At 40.2% G+C, this 22,856-nt stretch overlaps 1 protein-coding gene across 1 annotated transcript in view; it reads right to left on the minus strand.

The window, feature by feature from the left end:
* Positions 1-22,856, minus strand: part of LOC135201121 (nuclear factor related to kappa-B-binding protein-like) — a 50,495-nt gene that overhangs the window by 9,548 nt on the left and 18,091 nt on the right. The window contains exons 3-18 of the mRNA XM_064229997.1: positions 10,092-10,405; positions 9,634-9,840; positions 8,556-8,788; positions 7,861-7,990; positions 7,027-7,221; positions 6,572-6,702; positions 5,959-6,198; positions 5,696-5,841; positions 5,434-5,565; positions 3,701-3,868; positions 3,032-3,203; positions 2,562-2,725; positions 2,178-2,334; positions 1,737-1,834; positions 1,531-1,585; positions 987-1,153 (exon numbers count right to left, since the gene is read on the minus strand). Of these exons, the coding sequence (XP_064086067.1) occupies positions 987-1,153; positions 1,531-1,585; positions 1,737-1,834; positions 2,178-2,334; positions 2,562-2,725; positions 3,032-3,203; positions 3,701-3,868; positions 5,434-5,565; positions 5,696-5,841; positions 5,959-6,198; positions 6,572-6,702; positions 7,027-7,221; positions 7,861-7,990; positions 8,556-8,788; positions 9,634-9,840; positions 10,092-10,405 (2,709 nt within the window). The remainder of the gene's footprint in view (positions 1-986; positions 1,154-1,530; positions 1,586-1,736; positions 1,835-2,177; positions 2,335-2,561; positions 2,726-3,031; positions 3,204-3,700; positions 3,869-5,433; positions 5,566-5,695; positions 5,842-5,958; positions 6,199-6,571; positions 6,703-7,026; positions 7,222-7,860; positions 7,991-8,555; positions 8,789-9,633; positions 9,841-10,091; positions 10,406-22,856) is intronic.

The following is a 22,856-nucleotide window of genomic DNA, read 5'->3' on the forward strand; positions in this document are numbered from 1 at the left end:
AAATAGCTAAAAGCTTTCAATTTCTCTTCATGGTTACTTTATACAACCTTCACTCTTTACCAAACAGTGCTACAAGTGTGATCTTCAATTACACTTAGACTCTAGACCTATATATTTTCAGTTAAGTTAAAGCTCTATTCTTTTTTTTACCGATTTTGCAGCCTTCTTACACAACGTGTGAATTCATAAGCAATGCTCTAGCACAAGCTATGCTACAACAACACAACGTGTGAATTCATAGGCAATGCTCTAGTATAAGCTATGCTACAACACAACTTGTTTGTGTATAGTGTCATATCATAATGTTCATGTAATTGACATTGTTTCAACTTTTTACCATTTTTCTTGCAACAGTTCTAATTTATATCAATACGGGACTTGCATTTCTACTTCATTTTTCAGTTACAAGTTTTATGACCTACAGTGTGGTTACATTAAAAAAATAATGAGTTCTCCAACGTATACCAGAACATAACAAGACGAGGATATTATGATACATTATGGCAGCATAGGAGTTTTGTGTTTATAATCTGTGCTTAAAGATTTTAATTTTAGCATATGTACTCTTCAGCATTTAATACTGGTCTACTACGTACTATTCAGCACTGAATGCTCTTTGATATGTGGACAGGCCTACACATGGATAGGCTACCGTGGGTAAGGTCTCATACTAAGTATTTTGCTTGCTAAGGGTGCCTTCTAAATGTGTGTTTACTAGCCTTTATTCAAATTAAAGTAGTAAACTGTTGACTGCTGCTGTAGATTCTATAGGCTTTACTGGGTATGTGTTCACATAGGGCTTGCAAATGTATGGTTTGGTTACAGTTAGGGTAGGGACATTCCCCTTACAACATTTTCATTATTTCTATTACCTCACTGGATCTCTCATAGCAAATAAGTGAGAGATAACCATAATGATTAAGGAAAAACATTTGACTCATCATCAAAATTAAACTTGTTACATATAAAGCAGTGTGAAAACATACCTGTGATCCAGTAGCAAGGATTAACCTTTGATTTGCAGCTGTTAAAGGTACATGGGACCCCTGAGGAGAAACTAGCGTCAGTCGCTGAACACCACCTGCACCACCAGCTACCTGAATGACATTACCACCCGCTAACTTGTTTCCAGCTATAGTAGTCACAACTCCACCTATGTAAAATTCATCATATAAAACAACTGACTAACACAACTCTTCTTATATTTATTATAAATAAATGGAAATTTTACATTGTATCAATAGTTTTACTGAAATATGGCACAACCTTCTGAAAGCCATGAAACATGGAAAATATACCTTGTATACAGAGGATTATTTCCTCAGGTCATTCATCTGTCACAGATAAATACAGCAATGTAAAGTGCTTTTTCCTTTGCACTTCATGACATATAAGCACAAACTATATGTAGACATAAAAGACTAAATTTTACTTCCACAAAACACAAAGAATATGCAGCAATAGTGCAGTAATACCTAAAAGCTATGACAAGGAAATGTCCAACAGGGAAAAAGTAAAATTGAACTCTACCTTGAATCTGTGTTGTTTTATCTGCTTGACTTAACAGAGACTCTACACTAACCACCTGAAAGCAATTAAATAACCATACTGAAATTCTGATTTCTATAACAATTTATCAAACACATTATCACAAATATATATACAAAAAATTACACAAATATTGATCATACATGAACATAACAGTTATTTCAAATAAAAACAGAACTATAATATACCTTTCCTCCTTGCATTAAGACTTTTCCATCAACCATCAGAGTTTGCAGTTTAGTAACAGAATTCATGACACCTGGAGAAGCTGAACCAGCAGTTTTACCTAGTAAAACAAAAAGGAAAGTATAAAAATGTAAAAAAAAAAATAAAATATAGTAAATTACTTGAAAAAAGCCCAAACACTTCCACAGAAAAAATACCAAACCGTGCAACAATGTATAAAATATAAGAGCTCCTTTGGCAATATCTCCATCAATCCAGCAACATAAGACCATTAAAAAAAAAAAAAAAAAAAAAGTTATCCATAATGATCAATACTCCAAACTATTGCAGGACTGGCTTAAAAATCTGATGTTATAAAGTAAAAATGAATGACAGCAAAATTAATTATGGGTGCTAAATGGTGTCAAGACTCATGACTGTAAGAAAACTATCCTAATACAAACCTTTGCTTGCAGCTACTTGCTGTGGAGTTGCTTGCAGTAATTTTATCCCACTAAGGGAGAAAAGATTAGTCTTATGAACGGTTGACCCACCCATATTTACAACAGTTGGTGCACTTGCTAATTTATTCCCTATGGTACCACTAGCTGTAGTGCACACCTGAAAATGACATAAAACTGAATTAACAAGGAATATCCAGATTCTCAGCATGGTTAGCTGATAATCATATTGCACTGCTTGTGTGAAGGCAGAGAGCAGAAATTTAGTTCCTAAACATACAAAAAATCAATTTTACAGGAATTAAAGCTTTCAAATTTTGAGACTAAATTGTGTAAATGCATATTTGCTTGATATTTTTTTTACAGAAAAAAAGATCACACTATTACCTGAGAGGCAAGAGAGGTTTGTGTGGCAAGTTGCTGGCCAGCAGGTGTAGTTGAAGCAGATGCGCTAGGTCTAGCCTGAGCAACAGATGGCGTGGGAAGTTTGGCAGCTTCTCTGGTTGTCAATGTCACAACAGGTGAACGAGATTTACCAGCAGTCAAGTTGCCTGAAAATATATCTATTTATCATCACTTTGTGGGTAGCAGTTAAGTGACCCAATTTATGTACCACAGAAACCAACTACATACAAGTAGCTTTCCCTGTATGTTTTGTCTTGCACATGACCACCACAAATAAATATATAAAAAAGGCTGAAGTTGTTTTGGGGGGCTACATAATTATCCTTTAGTACTGCATTTTATTATTAGAAAATACATCTTTAACACCACACAAAGCATTTACTTACATATAAAAACATTTACTTTGAAAAGCTGGAGATAAACTAGCAATTTTGAATATTTACGACATTTACCTGATGTGAGGTTTGTGATATGTTGCGAAGCCAGTAAAGCATCCTGGCTTATTGTGGTCCCAGTTACTGCAGACTGAAGAACTGACTGCTGAAGACTCACACCCTTGATTCCTGCACTAGCAGCCTTTGCCAAAGTTGGTGTTGGAGTTCGACTTATGGTTTGGCCAGCAACCTTCAGTAAAATCAATTAGTTCAGTCTACATTTTCTAACACTCTGGTTACAAATGGTAATAGAATTATTGAAGCATGTTACTTATGTTTGTCACCTAAACCTTTGGGAACTATTACTGAAGAGTAAAACTGATTTTATTTTCTTCAATTTTGGATACATGATACCCTATATCCAAACATTAATCTGACCAACCAATGACTGAACAACTCAGTTCTTTATGTATGTGTAACTATTCTACAACATGTGCTGGGGGATCAACAGCTATTACACATAAGGATATGGCACTCAATGTTTAGAATGCAAATCAAAACGAATCAGATGGTCACAATGTAAATCAAATGTAAAGTAGTGTATATCACAAAAAATTGTTTAAAAATATTCTGTAAGATATAAAGATACTTCTGCCTGCTGATAACCAATGAATTATGACTTCTAAAACTGATTTGTCATCGGTTCATTAAATCTAAATTTAAAAAAAAGAATTCAGCAAGACTAACCTTAGTAATGGAAGATGTTGGGACTTTGCCAAGTGCTTGTGGGGTAACTTTTGCTATAGTTGGACCACCAGGAGGAAGAGCAACTTTGATAGTCTGTACACCACCAGCTGTTGACACCTGGATAGTCTGAACACTACTTGATCCAACTGTGCCCCGAACACCACCCATCTGGTGAAGTACGTAAAAAACCAAATACGTATTATCATATCAGTATGAAGTTTAGAATTAATTCATGTGTATCTAAATATTAGTTTCATTCCTACCCCGTCACTCATGTGCCAAAATTTGTCAGTTTTTGAGTGTCCCTAGACAGTGCACACTTTTTTACAGCTTTCAGAAGATTAGTAATTAACTCGGCATATTCACCACCTGAAGCCTCAAACACTTACCATCCACCCACTTCAATTTTTTGTCTCCATCATAATTAATACTGATGCAGAATTTCTAAGACTTTTGTTTTAATTTATTAATGTATTTATTATCTTCTACTTATTTCTTTTTACATTATGTGGTAAGTTTGATTTCTACCCTTTAGCAAGCAGTTATTCTTCAGTGGATGGTGTTCTAAGTCTACAACCTCACTATCATCAAGTGCTAATGTAAATAGACTTTTACACATTTGCATTTTATGTCGTTTAAGGAATTATCTCTCATCCTCAAATATGTATTACAAAAAAGTTAAGCAAGTGACTGCTAGGTACTGATGCTCCATGTAATGTTTATAATGAACTACTACTCATCTCCTGTCTGTTAGGCACAAAGTGTAGTCTTGGACATTTGAAGACCACAATGTTGGGCTATGTATGAAAACACTAGTTTTCTTGAATAATTTGTTTCATGATTTTTTTTGCCATGCTAAGGAAATAAAGCACCAATGAAATTCAAATTCAAAACAGTTTACATACTGACTGGCAAAAACATCAGTCACCATACCCGAGATTTAAAATGTAAAAACTGGCAAGAAATCTTAAGAATGCCACAGCCAAAATCACAATAATGCAAACCACAACACAACTCATAAACATACAACAACACAGATTATTACACTTGGTACAGCCCACATTATAGATAAGCATAGTTCCCTAACCATCCAAAACTGATTGGGGTCATACAAAACTTGTACTGTAATCATCCCTACAGACAACTCATGCAAAATGACTTCTGTCATGCAATACTTCTTTAAATCACCATTAAACCTTTCAGTGTTAGGCAATATGAATGTCACTCTACGTACTTCTGACACAGGGTTCTTGATCTGGATAGCAACAGGGAACCAAGATGATTTTGGAGGTAATTGACTCACACTAACCTTATGAAAGGCTCCATAATTCCAAAACTTTTATTTAACTACTTCATTTTAATATAAGTACCCAGGAGAAAGTTAAAGAATTATTGAAAAATCTAGCAAGTTTTTTATGTAAGCCTAGTGTACATAAAAATCTCTTTAATCTTAGAACCTTCTACTTTTTGAACTGTTTTTCACACTAGGCACTAAATCATTTTTTAATTTTGTTTATGACCATAATTCTTAACAGAAAAACATTTGGGAAAATGAATACTATACAGCCACCCAATGAATTTCACAGTTAAATGAAGAGAAAACATAGGACATTTTCTCTTATTTGTATTTTCTGACAGTTGAACCAGATAAATAAGGATGCTTGTCAAGCTACATGTTACATGGAACTAAATACTACACAGTTTAAGCTACCACAGAATTCTAATTAACTCACTCTTACAGAAGTAATTGTCTTTCCAACTGCTGGGGTACCCAAGTGTTCTAATTTGACTGGAGAATCTACTTTGGCTTTTGCTAAAACAGCAACTTCTTCAGGCTTCAACCTTAGCTGTTGCGCTGCTTCAACCTGAAATCAATAACACTCAAGTTTTACAATTAACCTTGGGAGTGAAAGCTGGAAATGCACAATGGCAAGGTAAATATCTATAAGAATTTTCTCTTGTTTACAGCAACTATCACAAGCAACCTTTACATACCTTTGTTGGTGGTGGTAGAGGTTCCAAGGTTACATTTGGAGGCCCTTTAATAGTCAAGGGATCTTTGACTTTAGTGCGACTCTGTCTTCGAGGGGCTGGCTTTTTGTTTTTATTACCTCCAGGTCCATTTAGATGATGCATTCGCTCTGTATACAAGCATAAAACACGCTAGATTCTACGATGACAGAGCATTTGATCATGGTGAGCAATTTCATGAGTAAATCACAAGAAAAGTGTTAAACATTTCAATTAAACATACTTACCAAACTCCTCTTCATTTCTGTTCCTGTGCAAGTAAATCCAGAGTTTCCTTGGTGTATCATATTTAACACATGGATCATTCTCGTAATGAAGTCGATCCAGTGCTCCAGATACAACGCTATTTAGATTATTTTCTGCTGTAGGACTGGTGAGAGGAGCTAAATACTGAGACTCCTTCAAAAGTTCACATATATCTGAACGTGTACCTTCTCCATTGGGAAGACGTGCAACAGCATCACGGACTGCAAAAGAATGTTACTTAACTAATCTCTGATATCAAAACTACATTTAACACTACGTATTCTTATTTAGAAACATTACCCAACCAAACGATAACTTCTAAGTTAAGTTTCTTCTGTGTAAATACCCTAAAAGTATAACACTGTTCACAACTCATGTGACTAAACTTTCCTCTGCAAAGCTCTCGTCACATATTTGTTACAAAGCTGCTAACACAACCTTTTATAGACACAAGTTAAATTACGTGAAACTCCATTTAGCTTTTCTAGACATTACAAAAAGTAAATTTTTCATGTGCGATAATGGGATTTCTCAAACAAAACCATAAGCCCATACATGTCAATGAAATTACCATGTTCTTGTAAACCTACTTACCAAGCGAGAGTATAGTAACATATGCTGGTCTATCTGGAACAAGAAGTGAATGCCCTCGAGCCTTATTTAGCCCAGTCTGCTGGGTATAAATTCCTTTCACAGGACCCACAACACTCTCATAGCCATGCATTCTGGGGGTACAAGTTAGGGTGATAAGTAAAATACTGCACAGGCAGAATACTCCAAAGTCACACCTACACTCATGAAAACATATGTATGAATAATCTTTTACAAACAGAAACTAATGTAACATCAAATGATTACTAGTAATTTTGCTACACATACACTGTGTATAAATAAAACTGCATATATAAGTAGTTACAACGATGAAATAAAAAAGAATCCCATAAGACAGATATAAAACTTAGCAGTATGAATTGACAAGTGAATCACACAATAGTCAATTTAGTTACTTAAAACCACTTCAATATATCATGAATGAGTCAATCCTTTACCTAAAAGTGTAAGCTTTGTGTGGTTTTTCATATCTGAGCTTTTCTTGTGCTCGGTAAGCCTCTTTCTCAGCATCTGTAGCTGGCTGCACTGTCCAGTTAGTATAGCAACGAGGAGGTGGTATGACATCACTTTCTTCAACTTCAACTCTAGATCCCAAAACATCATCCTCAATCCATTCACTGCTCATAGATGACCTATTGAAAAGAATGTGTACCTCACCATTTGTGCACCTTCTATTATTACAAAATAAACATTTAACTAAATCAAAGTAAGGTCAGTCATGTATCCCCAATTGTTGGTCAAGCTTAGGGAACAACTTCACTGGAGTGTTATATGTACCGCCACATAAAAAAATCTTGGCATAAAGGAACCTGATACGACAATACATTCCTAAAAATTAACTAAAAAATGTAATTGTGCCTCAATCTGCCTTTTAGGTAAGTGATTACATTTTTCATTCTTTGATACCGTAATACACGGCAGTTACAAATTTCTTCAGCTTACATTTTTTATAGCTGAAATTTCACAACTGATAAAAATTTTAATAATCAAAAGTTACGCCAGAAACAATTGCAGCCATCCATACAAATTATAGTTATTTTTAAAACTTATGCTATGAAATTATCACCAGACTGCCGTAACATACAGTAGTAATTACAATCATAAAATTCAAAATTTAAAAAACTCCTTTTTCAATAATAAATTATTCTAAAATGTTTTCTTATTTTACCTATAACTGTAACACTACAAAAATGCTTTAATTCCTTGTAATTCTAAATAATGATGATCAATCTTAAAAATATCATAAATTAAACAGTTTAAGCAACACTCACTTATTAGCCAGCCAGAACTGTGCTAAGGGCTCCAAATGACCATCACTGTCTCTCCCTGCTCCAATCCACTGATACACTCTTAGCATACTTTTATACTCGATGTAAGGGACAAAGTCAGCTGGCTGCACATCTTAGAATAAAAAAAAGAAATAATCATTTGAGCATAAATATAATACTTTTTAATACAAAAATGAGGGAAAATATAAGAAAAAGCAAAACAGGCCACATTATATTACAAGGATTTTTACCATTTACTCACTGATGAAAAATTGGGACAGATGCACAAGTAAAAAGGCAATGTGAAAATTTACAAATTATGTACCTAAATGAACACCACCATTATTTTAATAAACCTTTTATGAAAAGCAAATAAATAACACACATCAAGTCAATATATACAGACTGAAGAAACCATTTCAAAATTCACAAAACAGTCCAGCTGCATTCAGCAACCTTAGGGCAGAGGTTAAAAGCATAATGAGATTTACTTTGGTGAATTTTCAGCCAACACCTGTGTGGTAACATTAAAATCAATTTCAGCTGTCAAGTTGCCAGATTCAACTTCATTTTGAATTAGTCTAAACAAGTTTTTGTCACTACACAAGCACATTTAATATATTCACCCACAAAGATACTTTTAATGGGTATAAGCTTCAATCATAGGCCTTCAGAAACACCATATTTTTCTTTCTTACCTGTAAAATGTCCACAGAGAAAATTGATAGCTGATGGAAGAATATTAACCCAAGATGGGACAAGAGAATACCACTCATTTAGAGGGGAAATAGCAGACTCCTGCCACACTCTTATACTGGATTCCAGCTGTGCTCTTGTCATACGCTGCTCCCCAGTAGAGCAAATAATGTCACGTATCAAACTGAAGAAGCAGATGTGTGTTTCCTGAGTCAACTCTGGTGCTATGCAAGCCCTGAAAATAGTTTAAAGTAGTCTTTAAAGACTAAAAGATGCCTTGACTCCAAGGTTTATTTGTTTCAGTTACAAATTAAAATTATGACTATGTCTCAGTTACAAACTGAAATTATGACTAACACTTTATTTAGAAAAAAATATAAATTTTTATCATCAGTTACCAATCAGCTTTAAAGTGGTTTACGCTTTCATAAAAAAAAACAAGATATTTTTCCCAGAGTTGAAAATGACTGATTTGTCTATTGAATCAAATTTTTAAAAATCACTCCCAAATATCAGGTGTTTGTCACCTGCAAGAACAATGATAGATAATTACCAATAACTGCTCAGCAAACTATACTGACATTTCTTATGGACAACAATTTTTATAGATATCTTGAAAAATTGAGTCAATAACCTAATAGCTATCATGTCATATATACCTTAGAAGGAGGTTTTGTCATGTTTCTTACATGAAATAACTTATTTTACTATAAAAAAAGTATCATCAAATTAGTAGGGACTTACCATCATTATTCACAAAATCCAGTGTCAACAGAACAAATATCATGACTATCCAGCAGTTCTATTCTATACAATCATTTACTATATATTAAAACTTTAGAAAGATATATGATCACACAATCTAATGCCCTACAATTTAACTGTCACTAGCATTCTCCAAAATTAGTATTTGAAACTGCTATTTCCTTTTGTTCTTAGAAAGGAAGAAAACTGGTGCCTCTCCTGCCTCATAAGAAAACAGATACAGAGCAAATATAGAGACGATAGCAGTATGTCCACTGCCGCTATAGAAAGAATCTATAGCTATGGTACATTTTACAATAATCCACAAGGCCATACCCTATGCTCTCTAAAGCAGCAGTGAGTTCTGATGAAGTTTCTATGGCAGCAGTAACTTGGTCCTCCATTGGTTCCTCTTTCACTTCAGTCTTTATCATTTCGTCTGTTCCTAATGGTTCAACACCCAACCCACCAATGTCAATATCTTCACAGGCAGCTGTGGGATCTCCGGGTTCTAGTTTGACTTCTTCAGTCTTTGTTATTAACCTTATAAGAAAAAAATGATAATCAATAAAATATCTTAAGCTACACAACTTTGGAGTTATTTTAATAATCTATTCCCAGATAACAAGCACACACATTATTCATATAGAACGTACATTTAACTAAAATTAAGCATGGTATTTTTCTAAATAATGCTGACATTGCGCTTTATATAAGATCGACAAAACCACATTAACTATTAAGTTTCTTTACCGTACTTCAAATAATCAACAAAAAGCAAGAAAATTAAATACCTTTTCTTTGCACTATGTGGTACAACTGGCATCTCTTTCTTTATATCTGGCTCATCTGAATCACTTCCAGAAGAAGATGACGAAGATGACGATGAGGACTCTGAATCACTTGGGGGTTCAGTCTTGATATTCAAAGGAAGATCAGACAGTACAGTAGGAACAGGCAATTCCTTCTTAACCTTTATCTTTTTCTTTGGTTTTTCAAGAGTCAATGGAGACAGAGACGATCTTTGTGGAGGTCTTTTAGTCTGAATTTGAGCCCGGGCAACCACATCCTGCAGCGTAATACCACGAGTGTCGAGGTCTATTGATGTCTAATAAAAAAAATATTATACTAAGATAAAAATCAAAGTGAGAAAGAAAAAGAGCAATATAATTAAATACAGTAGAGCCTCAGTTCTCGACGATAATTCGTTCCAGAAGGAGCGTCGAAATTCGATTATTTCGAGAACTGAATCAAGTTTTCCCATAAGAAATAACTGAAAATGGATTAATCCGTTCTTGACCATCAGTTATTACCTAACCTTGCCTTTTTATACAATACATTACATGTAAATTACAACTAAATAAGTTAAAAGTTAAATAAATATCATGTTAAACGTATATTTATAATTTTAAATGTGTAATATACAGTATAAAAGAAAACTACCCTGTGTCCAACTGATTGTTGACCAAGCTCCATAGGCTACCTAGGTAAATAGTAAGTAGAACGTAGTGTAGTGGGTAGGCATAAAACGTGTTGCTAACATAATAAAAGCATTGAAAAGCAAGTCTAATTATTACAGTAAATTAATAAACTATTAAAATTAAACCCAATCTATATTTATCAAAAACTTGCAAAAATTTGCCTACAGTAAGTCGGCATTTAAGGATGTAAACAAACCATAGCGCAGCCCTGGTGGTTTATATCGGGATTATGGTAGTAAAGAAACCATATCTCGCTATAAGCCTAGAAACATTTACATTCGATATTAATTTATGGTAAATCTTTTACGGAGTCGACTGCAATACTGTATACAAAAGCGCTTGAAAATTATCTTTCAGTAAATGTAATGTTATGATACTAACGATTTTGTTTCATAAATGTCCTTATAAAAAAAGGTGCGTCTTTTACGGCAAATTGTCCAATATCAGGGCTGGTTTCAAGCTTATTGGACTTTGACAATTATTATGGTACTGCATGGTACATATATACGTACACATAAGTAAAAGAATCTTCTTAATGTCTTTAATTACTATACCATTACGTACCAGCATCTCTTGAGTTTAATATCAAGCTAACCTACGAGGACGCTTTTACGAAGCATACAGATTGCGTTCGTTACCGCGCACGCGTTGCATATGTAAACTGTGTCACTACCAGACCTCATACGTAAACATTGACGTCTTTTTACAGTAGACATAAAAGAATCTTCTTAATTTCTATAATTATTCTATACCATAGCGGCTTCTCTGATTAAGCTAAGGCTAACCTCCTCTTTACCAGCAAGCTTAACAAAGATTAAGATTGCGTTGCGCTAACCGAACGGCACACGTTACGTATGTGACAGTGGTTTCACTACCAAATCTCACACGTAAACAATGACGTATTTTTACAGTAGACATAAAAGAATCTACTTAATTTCTATAATTAATGTATACCGTAGCGGATTCTGAGTTAACCTAAGGCTAACCTCTTCTTTACCGGCACGCTTAAAAAGCTTAGATTGCGTTGCTACCGAACCGAACATGTTACGTATGTAACTGGTTTCACTACCAAATCTTACACGTAAACATTAACGTATTACAGTAAGACATAAAAGATTCTTCTTAATTTCTTGATTACTACGCACTTAATATGGCATAGTAGCTTCTCTGATATAAACTATGACTAACTTCTTCTTTACTGGAAAGCTTAACAAAGCTTAAAGATTGCATTCGCTACCGAACCGCACATGTAACCTACGTACGTAACATTGCCTTCACTCCAAACCTAACACTTAAATACGTATTGCATTTGCTACTGAAACGCGCGTCTCAAGTGTGAGCATGGTTTTAGAATATGTCTACGTTGATACCACCGAAAAAGCAAACGAAATGCGCGCAAGGTGTACAAGACACGACACATGTTTGAATGTTTGTAAACATTAGTTGCGACTTTAAACAATGCTGAGTCACTGAGTGGCGTCACCAATGTTACCAACCGTTTTGCTAAATTATGCTAGTCGGTCCAAGCAAGAATTTATGCCAAATATGGTGCAATTTTGTGCCAGAATTATGCTATTAATCTATCATTATCTCATTTCTCTAATACATTTGAGCTAAAACAACGATGTAATGGAAATTTAAAACATTTATATATTAGGTGAAATGATAAAAAGTGACGAACAGACAATATTATAACTAATAATTTGATGATGTTAGGAAACTCGTAATAAAACACCATTTTTCTTTAATAGATCACATACGCAATCACTAGTACACTATTTGATATGCAATCACTATTATACTATTTGACAAATGTGTGAAGATCACACATACAAATGTGAAGAAAAACAACAAGTTTTACTTATTACTGCATCATTATCATGCCACTCAGAACCATTTTTCTTTAACAGGTCACATAAACAATTAATAAATACTTGAAAATGTGTGAAAATTACTTCAAATATAACATTTTGTTATTTACTGATATTTCCTGAAAAATTAAAACTAAAAAAAAAAGGTAAAACAAACAAAACCAGTCTCTACTCAAGAAGAAAAACATACGTACTTATTACTTGATCATTATCATGCCACTGAAACACTTTTTCTTTAATAGATCACATACACAATGAATAAATACTTGAAAATTGTGGTAAAATCACTTCAGACATAATTAAAATTTTGATTACTGAAAAAAATAAAACTTAAAAAAGGAAAAAAAGTAATTCTTTACTCATGAAGAAAAAACATTATTAACACTTTACTGATTGTTTGTCATGCCACTGTGGGTATTTATTTATATTCACAAAATTTAACATTCCTTAGTTGGGTTCAAACTTAGCAATTAACTCATTTGTTAGTGCTGCTTTTGAGGCAATTTCACTTGAAGATACATTCACTATAGCTGTGTATGAAATTGTGGAATTTTCTGCATTTTATTTAAAATTTTAGTGAAAATACATTCTAAAATTGTACTAGAACCCTAAGTGTGAAAGAAATTATGCTAAGCTCCAATTCTTGGGTCAAATTATGCTAAAAAACATGAAATTATGCTACATTTGGTAGCACTGGATGACGCCAACTAGCGGCAGCTGGCGGAAACAGTTTTGTTTACAAACATCATATGGTCGGGGGTCGGAAACTGGTTTTTTGGTTGAAAACAGATACAAAGTTTATTGGAAATTTAGTGGCGAAATCCGATTATGTCGAGCTCTAATACGGTCGTGAACCGGGTCTCTACTGTATACAACACTTAATAACAGCCTCAATAGGTAACCTGTTAAAACCTCTTCCATGAGACAAAGAAATGGTCACAGGAATAACATCAAAGGAAAGATATTTGGGAACTGAGAATATCACACTCCACCACAATCAGATTATCAAAGTTTTGGATCAGCCAAGTCATAGAACAACCAAACTTGTTATTTCATGACAAAACTTCAGCTGCATCTTACACTCACTATTTCTAAGGAGAATCTGTCATCAAGGCTTACGTACCCTAACTGTTCAATCTTCAGACAAAGTAAGTAACTTGGAAACATCAGTCCTTAGCATTGAAACAAAAAAATGGTTACCTTTCTGTCATAACTACTACGAATTAATTTCTTAATCCCTAAGACAAAACTACTCACGACATTTTCATCCAATCTCAAACTACATATTCTCAGCCACATCAATCATAAATATTAATATGATATTGTTAAGATACAATGAAGTTTTATACATACTTACCTGGCAGATATATACGATTAAGGGCCCACCCAGCCTCCCCTCAGGAGACAGGTGGAAGAGAAAATCTGGCTCAGAAAACGGGAATGGTTCCGGATACCGCCACCCAGCGGCGGGAATGGTAGATACCCTGACCTACCTGCCGCGAGTTTTGAATTCTGTCGGGACGACGGAGTCTATAGCTAAGTATATATCTGCCAGGTAAGTATGTATAAAACTTCATTGTATCTTAACAATATCATTTTTATACATGCAACTTACCTGGCAGATATATACTTAGCTAATTGACACCCTTGGAGGAGGGTAAGAGACAGCTAAATACATACAAAAATAAAAAATTTTAATAACGGGAAACAACAATTGTTGTAGGATATCAATCCTTGGTTCTTACCTGTCTGGGCAGAAGACTTCATAATTACTGTCATTTAGTCTGCATGCCTCAAGAGCTTCAGCGAGGTAACGACCTATAACCGAATAGCCCTTCTGGATCATGTCAATGGGGGCTAGCCCGCTTACGCGACAGAGCCTGCATGGATCGTACCAATGGGGGCTTACCCGCTTACATGGCAGAGCCTGACCTGTATCTTATGACAGAGCTTTAGGTTTTACATAATGCACAACAAGGAGACCACAAGTTAATCCCGACCACCTGACCTTCCTAACCATGTTAAATCTAGGAACTGAAAGGGGTTATTCCTATACCCTCTTCCAATCAACCATAAAAACCAAACAGCATAATGCTAAAATTACATTAACTAAACTAATTAGGATTAACCTCAGCTCCTCCTCCCAGCACTAAATCCGATGAAACATATGCTCCCAGTGAAAAGCACTTCTCATAAGTAACTCTCACATCTCTTAGATAGTGAGAGGCGAACACCGAGTTACACTTCCAATACGTGGACTCTATTAGGGCTTGAAGGGACCACGTTTTATGAAAGGCCATTGAGGTTGCTATGGCCCTCACTTCGTGTGCTTTCACTCTGAGGAGCCTAAACTGTTCTTCTCCACATTTAAGATGCGCTTCCTTAATAATGTCTTTAATGAAAAACGTAAGGGCGTTTTTTGAAATAGGTCTTGTCGGATCCTTGACCGAACACCAAAGACTTTCTTGCATACCTCCCAAAAGAGACTTTCTTTGTAAATAAAATTTTAGTGCTCTTACGGGACATAGAGTCTTCTCCTGTTCTTCTCCCGTAAGAGAAGAGAGTGCTTTCACTTCGAAGCTTCTAGGCCATGGTTTTGATGGGTTTTCGTTCTTGGCTAAGAAGAGAGGCTTAAAAGAGCAAATTGCAGCCTCCTTCTTAAAACCCACTCTGCCTTCTAACGCTTGAAGTTCACTCACCCTTTTTGCCGTGGCTAGGGCGAACAGGAATAGAGACTTCCTTGTCAAATCTCTAAAGGAAGAATTATTGGCAGGTACGAATTTTTCAGACATAAGATAATGAAGTACTATATCGAAGTTCCAACTGGGATTCTTTGTGTTCTGACTTTTTGAGGTCTCGAAAGACCTAATAAGATCATGTAGGTCCTTATTGTCCGACACATCCAGGCCGCTATGCCTGAAAACCGAGGCCAGCATACTTCTATACCCCTTGATCGTAGAGACAGCTAGGCCACCCTTTCTTCTAAGGTAAAGAAGAAAATTTGCAATGTCGGTTATAGAGGTACTGGAAGAGGATACCTCATGCGCCCTGCACCATCTTCTAAACACCTCCCACTTCGACTGGTACACTCGTAACGTGGAGGGTCTCCTGGCTCTTGCGATTGCTTTTGAAGCTTCTCGAGAAAACCCCCTCGCTCTAACGAGTCCTTCGATAGTCTGAAGGCAGTCAGACTTAGAGCGGGGAGGTTTTTGTGATACCTGTCGAAGTGGGGCTGTTTGAGAAGATCGTTCCTTAGTGGGAGAGATCTGGGAAGATCCACCATCCACTCCAGCAACTCTGTCACCCAATCTAGGGCTGGCCAAAAGGGGGCGATCAACGTCAATTTCATTCCTTCTGTGGAGGCAAACTTTCTTATTACTTCCCCTACTAGTTTGAAGGGGGGAAAAGCGTACACGTCTAGTCCCTTCCAATCCATGAGGAGGCCGTCTATCGCTATTGCTCTTGGATTTGCGATCGGGGAGCAATAATTCTCCAACCTCTTGTTCCAGTTGGTTGCGAACAAGTCTATGTTCGGCCTTCCCCATAACCCCCATAACTGCTCGCACACTTGAGGGTTGAGGGTCCATTCGGTGGGGAGGACTTGGTTTCTTCTGCTTAGCAGATCAGCTCGAACATTTCTCTCTCCCTGTATAAATCTCGTTAGCAAAGAGATCTCTTTCTCTTGAGCCCAAAGCAACAACTCCCTCACTGTCTCGTAAAGGGAGAATGAATGGGTTCCCCCTTGCTTTCTGATATACGCTAGGGCTGTCGTGTTGTCGGAATTGACCTGAATGATCGATCCTGAGATCTGCTTTTGAAAGTGCAAGAGAGCTAAGTGAATGGCTTTCAACTCCTTTTTGTTTATGTGCCAGGACACCTGAGCTCCTTCCCAGGTGCCTGACACTTCTTCCGAACCCAACGTTGCTCCCCACCCTACATCCGACGTGTCTGCAAACAACGCTCGGAGAGGGCTCTTTATGTGTAAGGATACTCCTTGACCGAGTTTCTTCAGGTCTAGCCACCACCGAAGATCTTGCTTGATCTTGTCCGTGATCCTGAATGAATCTTCGAGGTCCTGGGAACACTGATCCCAGTTCTCCTTCAGATAATACTGAAGGGGTCTTAGGTGCAGTCTACCTAAGAAAACGAACTGCTCCAACAAGGATATGGTTCCCAGCAAACTCATCCATTCCCTCGCGGAGCAATGTTCTTTCCCTAGAAACACTGACACCTTTGCAAGGCAGCGTTCTATTCTCTCTGTTGATGGAGACGCTAGAAAACCCCAAAAATCCATCTGAATCCCCAGATAAACTATGTTCTGCTGGGGATCCAGCTGGGACTTCTCGAGGTTGACTAGGAGTCCCAGTGACTGTGTCATCTTTAGTGTTACCGAAAGGTCCTCCAGACACTGATCCTTCCACTTTGCTCGTATTAGCCAGTCGTCCAAATACATCGAGATCCTGATTCCTTTTAAATGTAGCCATTGCGCCACATTCCTTAGGACACCCGTGAAGACTTGAGGGGCCGTCGACAGTCCGAAGCAAAGCGCTCGAAATTGGAAGACTCTTCCCTGTGACATGAATCTGAGGTATTTCCTTGATGCCGGATGAATTGGCACATGGAAATATGCATCTTGAAGGTCCAGGGATACCATCCAGTCCCCTGGACGAAGAGCAGAAAGTACAGAGGAAGAAGTCTCCATCGAGAACTTCTTCTTGATCACAAAGAAGTTCAGCGCACTTACGTCCAAAGCCGGCCTCCACCCGCCCGAGGCTTTGGGTACCAGGAATAGACGGTTGTAGAAACCTGGTGAATGGAGATCTTGAACCGGTTCTATTGCCCTCTTCTGCAGCATAAGTTCTACTGCTTGCAGGAGAGCTTGACTCTTGACAGGATCTTTGTATCTCGCTTGGAGTTCTTGTTAAGGGAGGATATTCCCTGAAGGGGATGAGGTATCCTCTCTCGAGGATAGAGAGGGTCCAGCTGTCCGCCCCTCTCTGCGCCCAGACTGGCAAAAATGACAATTTGTCGAAAATTGCATTTTTCCTAACTATACAAACCTGAGGTCCTTTAACAATAGGAAGTAGCTAGCGGCAGCTGGAACGGTCGTAAGCTTCGAACAAGGGGAGAACGGTAGTTAACTGCTTGTCCGACAGTCGCGCGCCGCGCGACTGGGAGGTAAACAAATCACTTTTGCTTTTGGCCCATGCAAAATACGCAGAGTGAGGGGTGGCATGAGGAGGGACTATATGTAAAGGACCTCAGGTTTGTATAGTTAGGAAAAATGCAATTTTCGACAAATTGTCATTTGTTCCGATACGTAATACAAACCATCGGTCCTTTAACAATAGGAAGACTCACTTCTTGGTGGGAGGAATCTGAGTCTTTTGATGAACAGACTGGTGTTCGTCCATCCCTGGAATGCCTCCCTGGTCGTAAGAGCGAGGGAGGGATCCAAGCCTCTGTCCGACTGATCGGGGTGTGCACCGCAGGATCAATGGTCAGACCTCTGGGCCGAGTACTAAGAGAGAGGCAAGCTATCTCTTCGTACCAGCAAGCTAGAACTTGTTCCTGTTTGCAAGAGGCAACATAAAGTATGGGTTGTCTCAAGCTGGCATCCACTTCCTCCCCCTTGTTGGAGGAAGTGGTGGATATACGCTCCTATCCCTAGGTGAAAGGCTAGGATGGGGCTCTGTTGGAAGTAGCTCACCTGCATCTTGTCCTTATCCAGCAGGGTGACGACCGTGTCCCTCTAACCACAGGTAGAGGGGAAGAAAAAGATGGGAAGAGGAGCCAGTCACTCTCTCATTCACTCATCCATTCTTACGGTCACACCAGGACTCGATGCTGTTCAGCCTGCGAGGGTCTGGGTTCGCTACACAACGTGTTGAGCAGCCACCACGGGTCCCAAGGAAAAAGATCCAAGGACCTGTGGGCAATATCCTGAAGGTAGAAGGAAGGGCATGTGGTCTGGTTGGACCAGACCCCTGCCTTCAGTACCTGCGCCACGGAGAAGTTCTTGCGGACAAGGCAGCATCTCCTTCGCATCGAAGGCGGTGAAGTCCATTAGGGAGGGGATTGTGAACGACTCGAACCAATCGTCAGGGACCGAAGGGTTCTGAGTCTTCGCTACGAAGTTCGTTACGAAATCGAGCGTCACGGATCCCCATCCCCTGGATGCTTGACTTCGCAGGAGAAGTCATGCAGTTCCTCAGAGGAAAAGAAGGAAATAGTCGCATGACCTATTCCTCTTCTCTACTTCGGTGATGTCCAGTACCCATACTGGTCTGTCCGTTTGCCACGAAGTCTCTCGCATCCTCCTATCCCCATGCAGCGAAGTTCTCGGTAGTGGATAGGACACCGACACTCCATGGTGGGTGTCAATGGTATGGGTACTGTGACAAGCTATTAAAACGAAGTAATGATTGCTCTGTAACAACCGAACTAAGTCAACAGCGTAGTTCGTAACTGACTCGGGCGCTCTGACAGCTGCCGACTGACTGCGTTCGGTAGGAGGCAAGTTGTCAAAGCATCCGAGTAAGTCATGTGACCTTCGCCTTTAAAGGGTTATGCCGAGAGACCAAACAAATAATGTATTTGTTTGTCACCAATGCCGGACAGCGAGGTGATTCTCTTAAGGCATGTGCCCAACAGGCGAAAGTCAATTGCCTTCTAGAGACCGAGGTCCCTGAAGGTAAAACATGTCATGGTTGTTGAATCTCAGCTAAGGAGAAACAACACTATGTACCGTTGAAGACGAAGGTAGATATTGAATGCAACCTACGTCTTCACAGATGAATCGAGAGAAGGATTCTCAAGATTCATAACCTGTGCTTACAAATGACTGAAAACGCTAACCGCTATTTCATTGCTGTCCGGTGAGAAGTCGTAGTTGCAATGAAAGCGGGGCGTTCTTCAGTAATGAAAACACAGGGGAAAGCCGCCTGAAGAACTGCTTCTCATGGGCTGAACATCTGGAAGTAGAGCTGTCAGGTCGGAGAGTAGGCGATGTCTTCTGACACATCTTGTAATTCGGGTTGAACAATGAACAATTGTACACCTACGAATACGAGATATTTTGAAGACAAACTCAGATGTCTGCAAAATCATTCGCATTATCACAGTGCGATGCAGCGGGAGACTTGTACAGACTTCTGTTACCGTGCGGTAAACAGAAAGATGAAAGAGTCCAAGAGATATCTCTGTTGAAAATTCTCGCAATGTCGAAGGCGATGGAATCTAGCGTCACAGCAGTAGATGGTCCTTCATTATTGCGAGAATCCCCGTTAATCAGAGACCTAAGTCCATGATTGTTGGGCAGAGATACGGTTCGGTAGTCAATCAAAGCAGGGGAGAGAGAGACATAAGTGACCGTGCATCTCGGAGGCCCAGCTGATACTGAGCTGCTATCAGGCAGTTCAATACGCAGTAGTTGAGCCTGAGCTCTCGCTGACTCGTCATCCTGAGTGCCAGGTAATCCATTATTCCACGAAGGAATGCGTTCGGCTAGAACTACCGAGCATAAAAGATATGCTCGAGCAATTATATTTAGGCGAAACGAATTTCGGTAAATATAAAAGTTGAAATGGTGTTGTCGTGACAAAACCATAAGTATATAAAATTGAAACTGAAAACTCCTGGGAGGTTGCAGGCAACCCCGAGTTGCAGTTCAATTAGAATACTTCTCTTATAAGTCGCAATCCGTAGATTAACTAGGATATGCGCCTAACCCCTCGGCACCAATTCAACTGCTTAGTAGAATCAGGTCGCGAGGTTAATATACGTAGTATATTTGTAGGATTCTGAACAACGATCTCCATCCTAAATTCTTTCCTTCAAGAAAACAAAATAAGGATTGGAGATCGACCACCTTCGATCTCTATCAAAGAGAGTGAAGGAGAAGTCTTCCTCGAAGGAAAGCTTCGATGGTGAACAGAATACTAAGACGATAGTTCAAGCCAAACTGGATATTCCCGTCCGATCTTCTCTATTCCAGGTTGGTCGCCTACTGTGAGATAGTTTTTTTTCAGCAGCAGTCTTCTTCCCAATGCTAGAAATTCCAGGAATTCGAGCATAGGTGAGGTTCCCGATTATCGTGTAACATATCGGGGATTCTCGTCTCGCTCACTTTGGACCGTGGTCTCGCGTAAGTGTTTGGAGATCGTAAAAAACTCGAACACTCTGAATGCGCTAGAAATTCCGTAGAATTCTAAGCAGTCTGCGAAACCCCCACCGAATTCGTCAAACGATATCGGCTGGTGGTCCTCTCGATTCCCGTAGAAATCGAGAATGGGGCAGGATTCCTCCTCAACGACCGGGGCTTACGTCAGGTAAGGTCCCCCCGGTAGCGCAGTCCCGAACGTGGGATCCTACAGAGAAATCTCTGTAGGATCCCTCCCCTTTCCCTCGTAGCCGTAAGGAGAGAGGGAATGGGGGAGGAATTGGATACTCGCTCGCCTTCCCAGTGGAACTAGCAGTTGGAGAAGAGTAGGAGCAGCCATCGCCTTGCGGCGATGGCCTCTTAGAGTCTGGGAAAACGTATCGTAAGGAGAAAACGTTTTCCCGCGGAGGGTTACGAACTCTCACGGTAGGTAAGGGTCTGCCGCCACTGTGAACGTCGTCTGGGTGGGGCTGATCGACACCTGACAGGAGAGAGCCGATACCGTCCTCCGACTCATTCCAGTCCTCGTCGAGGTCGAAACCTCTCAGGAGGACCGAAGGAGTATTTAAATACGGTGTCCGAAGACACGTAGAAACGCCGCTGTCGCAGTAGAGGAGGTGGAAGTAGCTTGATCGACCGGCCAGAACTGAGACTTTGGCTGGACGGTCTCCCGCGGGAGACCGTCCACTCGGTACTTCTCGCTAACGAGAAGCCGAGGCGGATCCTGGTTTAGCGGCAGAAACCGCTAGAACCAAGGCGAGGAAGTTGCCAGCCGAAGCTGGTACTCCTCTGGTCCCCGTCTTCTTCTCCTTGGTAGAAGAAAAGACGGGCCCTGTTCCCGAGGGAGCAGGGGAGACCAGCCAGCAGAAGAGCTCCCCGAATCGCCGGAGCGAGACGGGCCCTTAGAAGGTCCCGAAGGAGCCTTCTTAGGGGGGAAAATCCCGGGTTTACCAGCTGGTCGCTGCAAGAGCGGCCGCTGGCCTGGCAAGAGTCACCTGAGCGTCTCTCAACCAGCCTTCTGCTCCGTGGCCGCGTCTTGGCGCCAGCGAACTCTGGCGCCGAAACTTGGCTGCACGGTCTCCCGAGGGAGAACGTACACTCGGGAATCTCTCGCGAACGAGAGGGGACCGAGCCGGAACCTGGCGTAGCGGCATCGCTGCTAGCACCAGGTCGAGGAAGTACCAGAGCTAACCGATAACTCCTCTGGTCCCCCCCCGTCTATCTCTTCCTTACGGAAGGGGGGAGACGGGCCCCGCTCACGAAGGAGCAGGAGGACCAGCAGAAGGACCCCGACCCCCCGTCCCACCGGGGTGGGACGGGCCCTTAGAAGTTCCCGAAGGAGACTTCTTAGGGGGGAAGGCAGCCTTCTTCTTCTTCGGCTTATGGGCCTTAGAAGTCGAAGAGGAAGAGGCAGCAGCAGACGATGAAGACGAAGATGACAGCTTCCTCTTCTCCTCTTCCTCGTCAGCTCACGCAGGACAGTCGTCAGGTCCTCCATCCAGCCGGAGCCGGGCTATTGCCGAAGCAACACGGCCCGACTGCACCTGTCCGGAAGGACCTGGGACTGGGGAAGACACACCGTGGGCAGGACCAGCATGGACGGGCTCAGGAAACCAGGAGCGACAGGAACAGCAACCAGCTCAGGAGCGGCAGGAACAGCGGCAGCGGTAGACCCCGAAGGGGACAGCCAAGCCAACAGCGGGAATCACATCAGCGGCAGGTACGGCAGGCCCAGCGATCGCCTCATAGAATCATCGGCAGCCAGCGGAACCTGGGTACTGGCAGCCGGTCCAGGGGCGAGCTGCTGGAACACCGGAAGTCTGGGGCAGGCAACACGAAGAAAACAGGCGGCGGCGGCAACACCCCCTCGGTACGGCGGCGGCCCTAGTAGGCGGCAGACGGCGTCACCGACACAGCATGGGGAGTGTAGACCAGGGGGGGGTGGGGGGGGAGGGGGGCAGAGCTAAGCGGCCGTGGTAGTAGTGGAGACCGCCCCAGACCTCGCTAGACGCTGCAGCAGCCCGTGGATGCTAGGCACGCCCTGCC

This window comes from Macrobrachium nipponense, chromosome 28 (assembly GCF_015104395.2).
Source record: "Macrobrachium nipponense isolate FS-2020 chromosome 28, ASM1510439v2, whole genome shotgun sequence".
NCBI lineage: Eukaryota > Metazoa > Arthropoda > Malacostraca > Decapoda > Palaemonidae > Macrobrachium > Macrobrachium nipponense.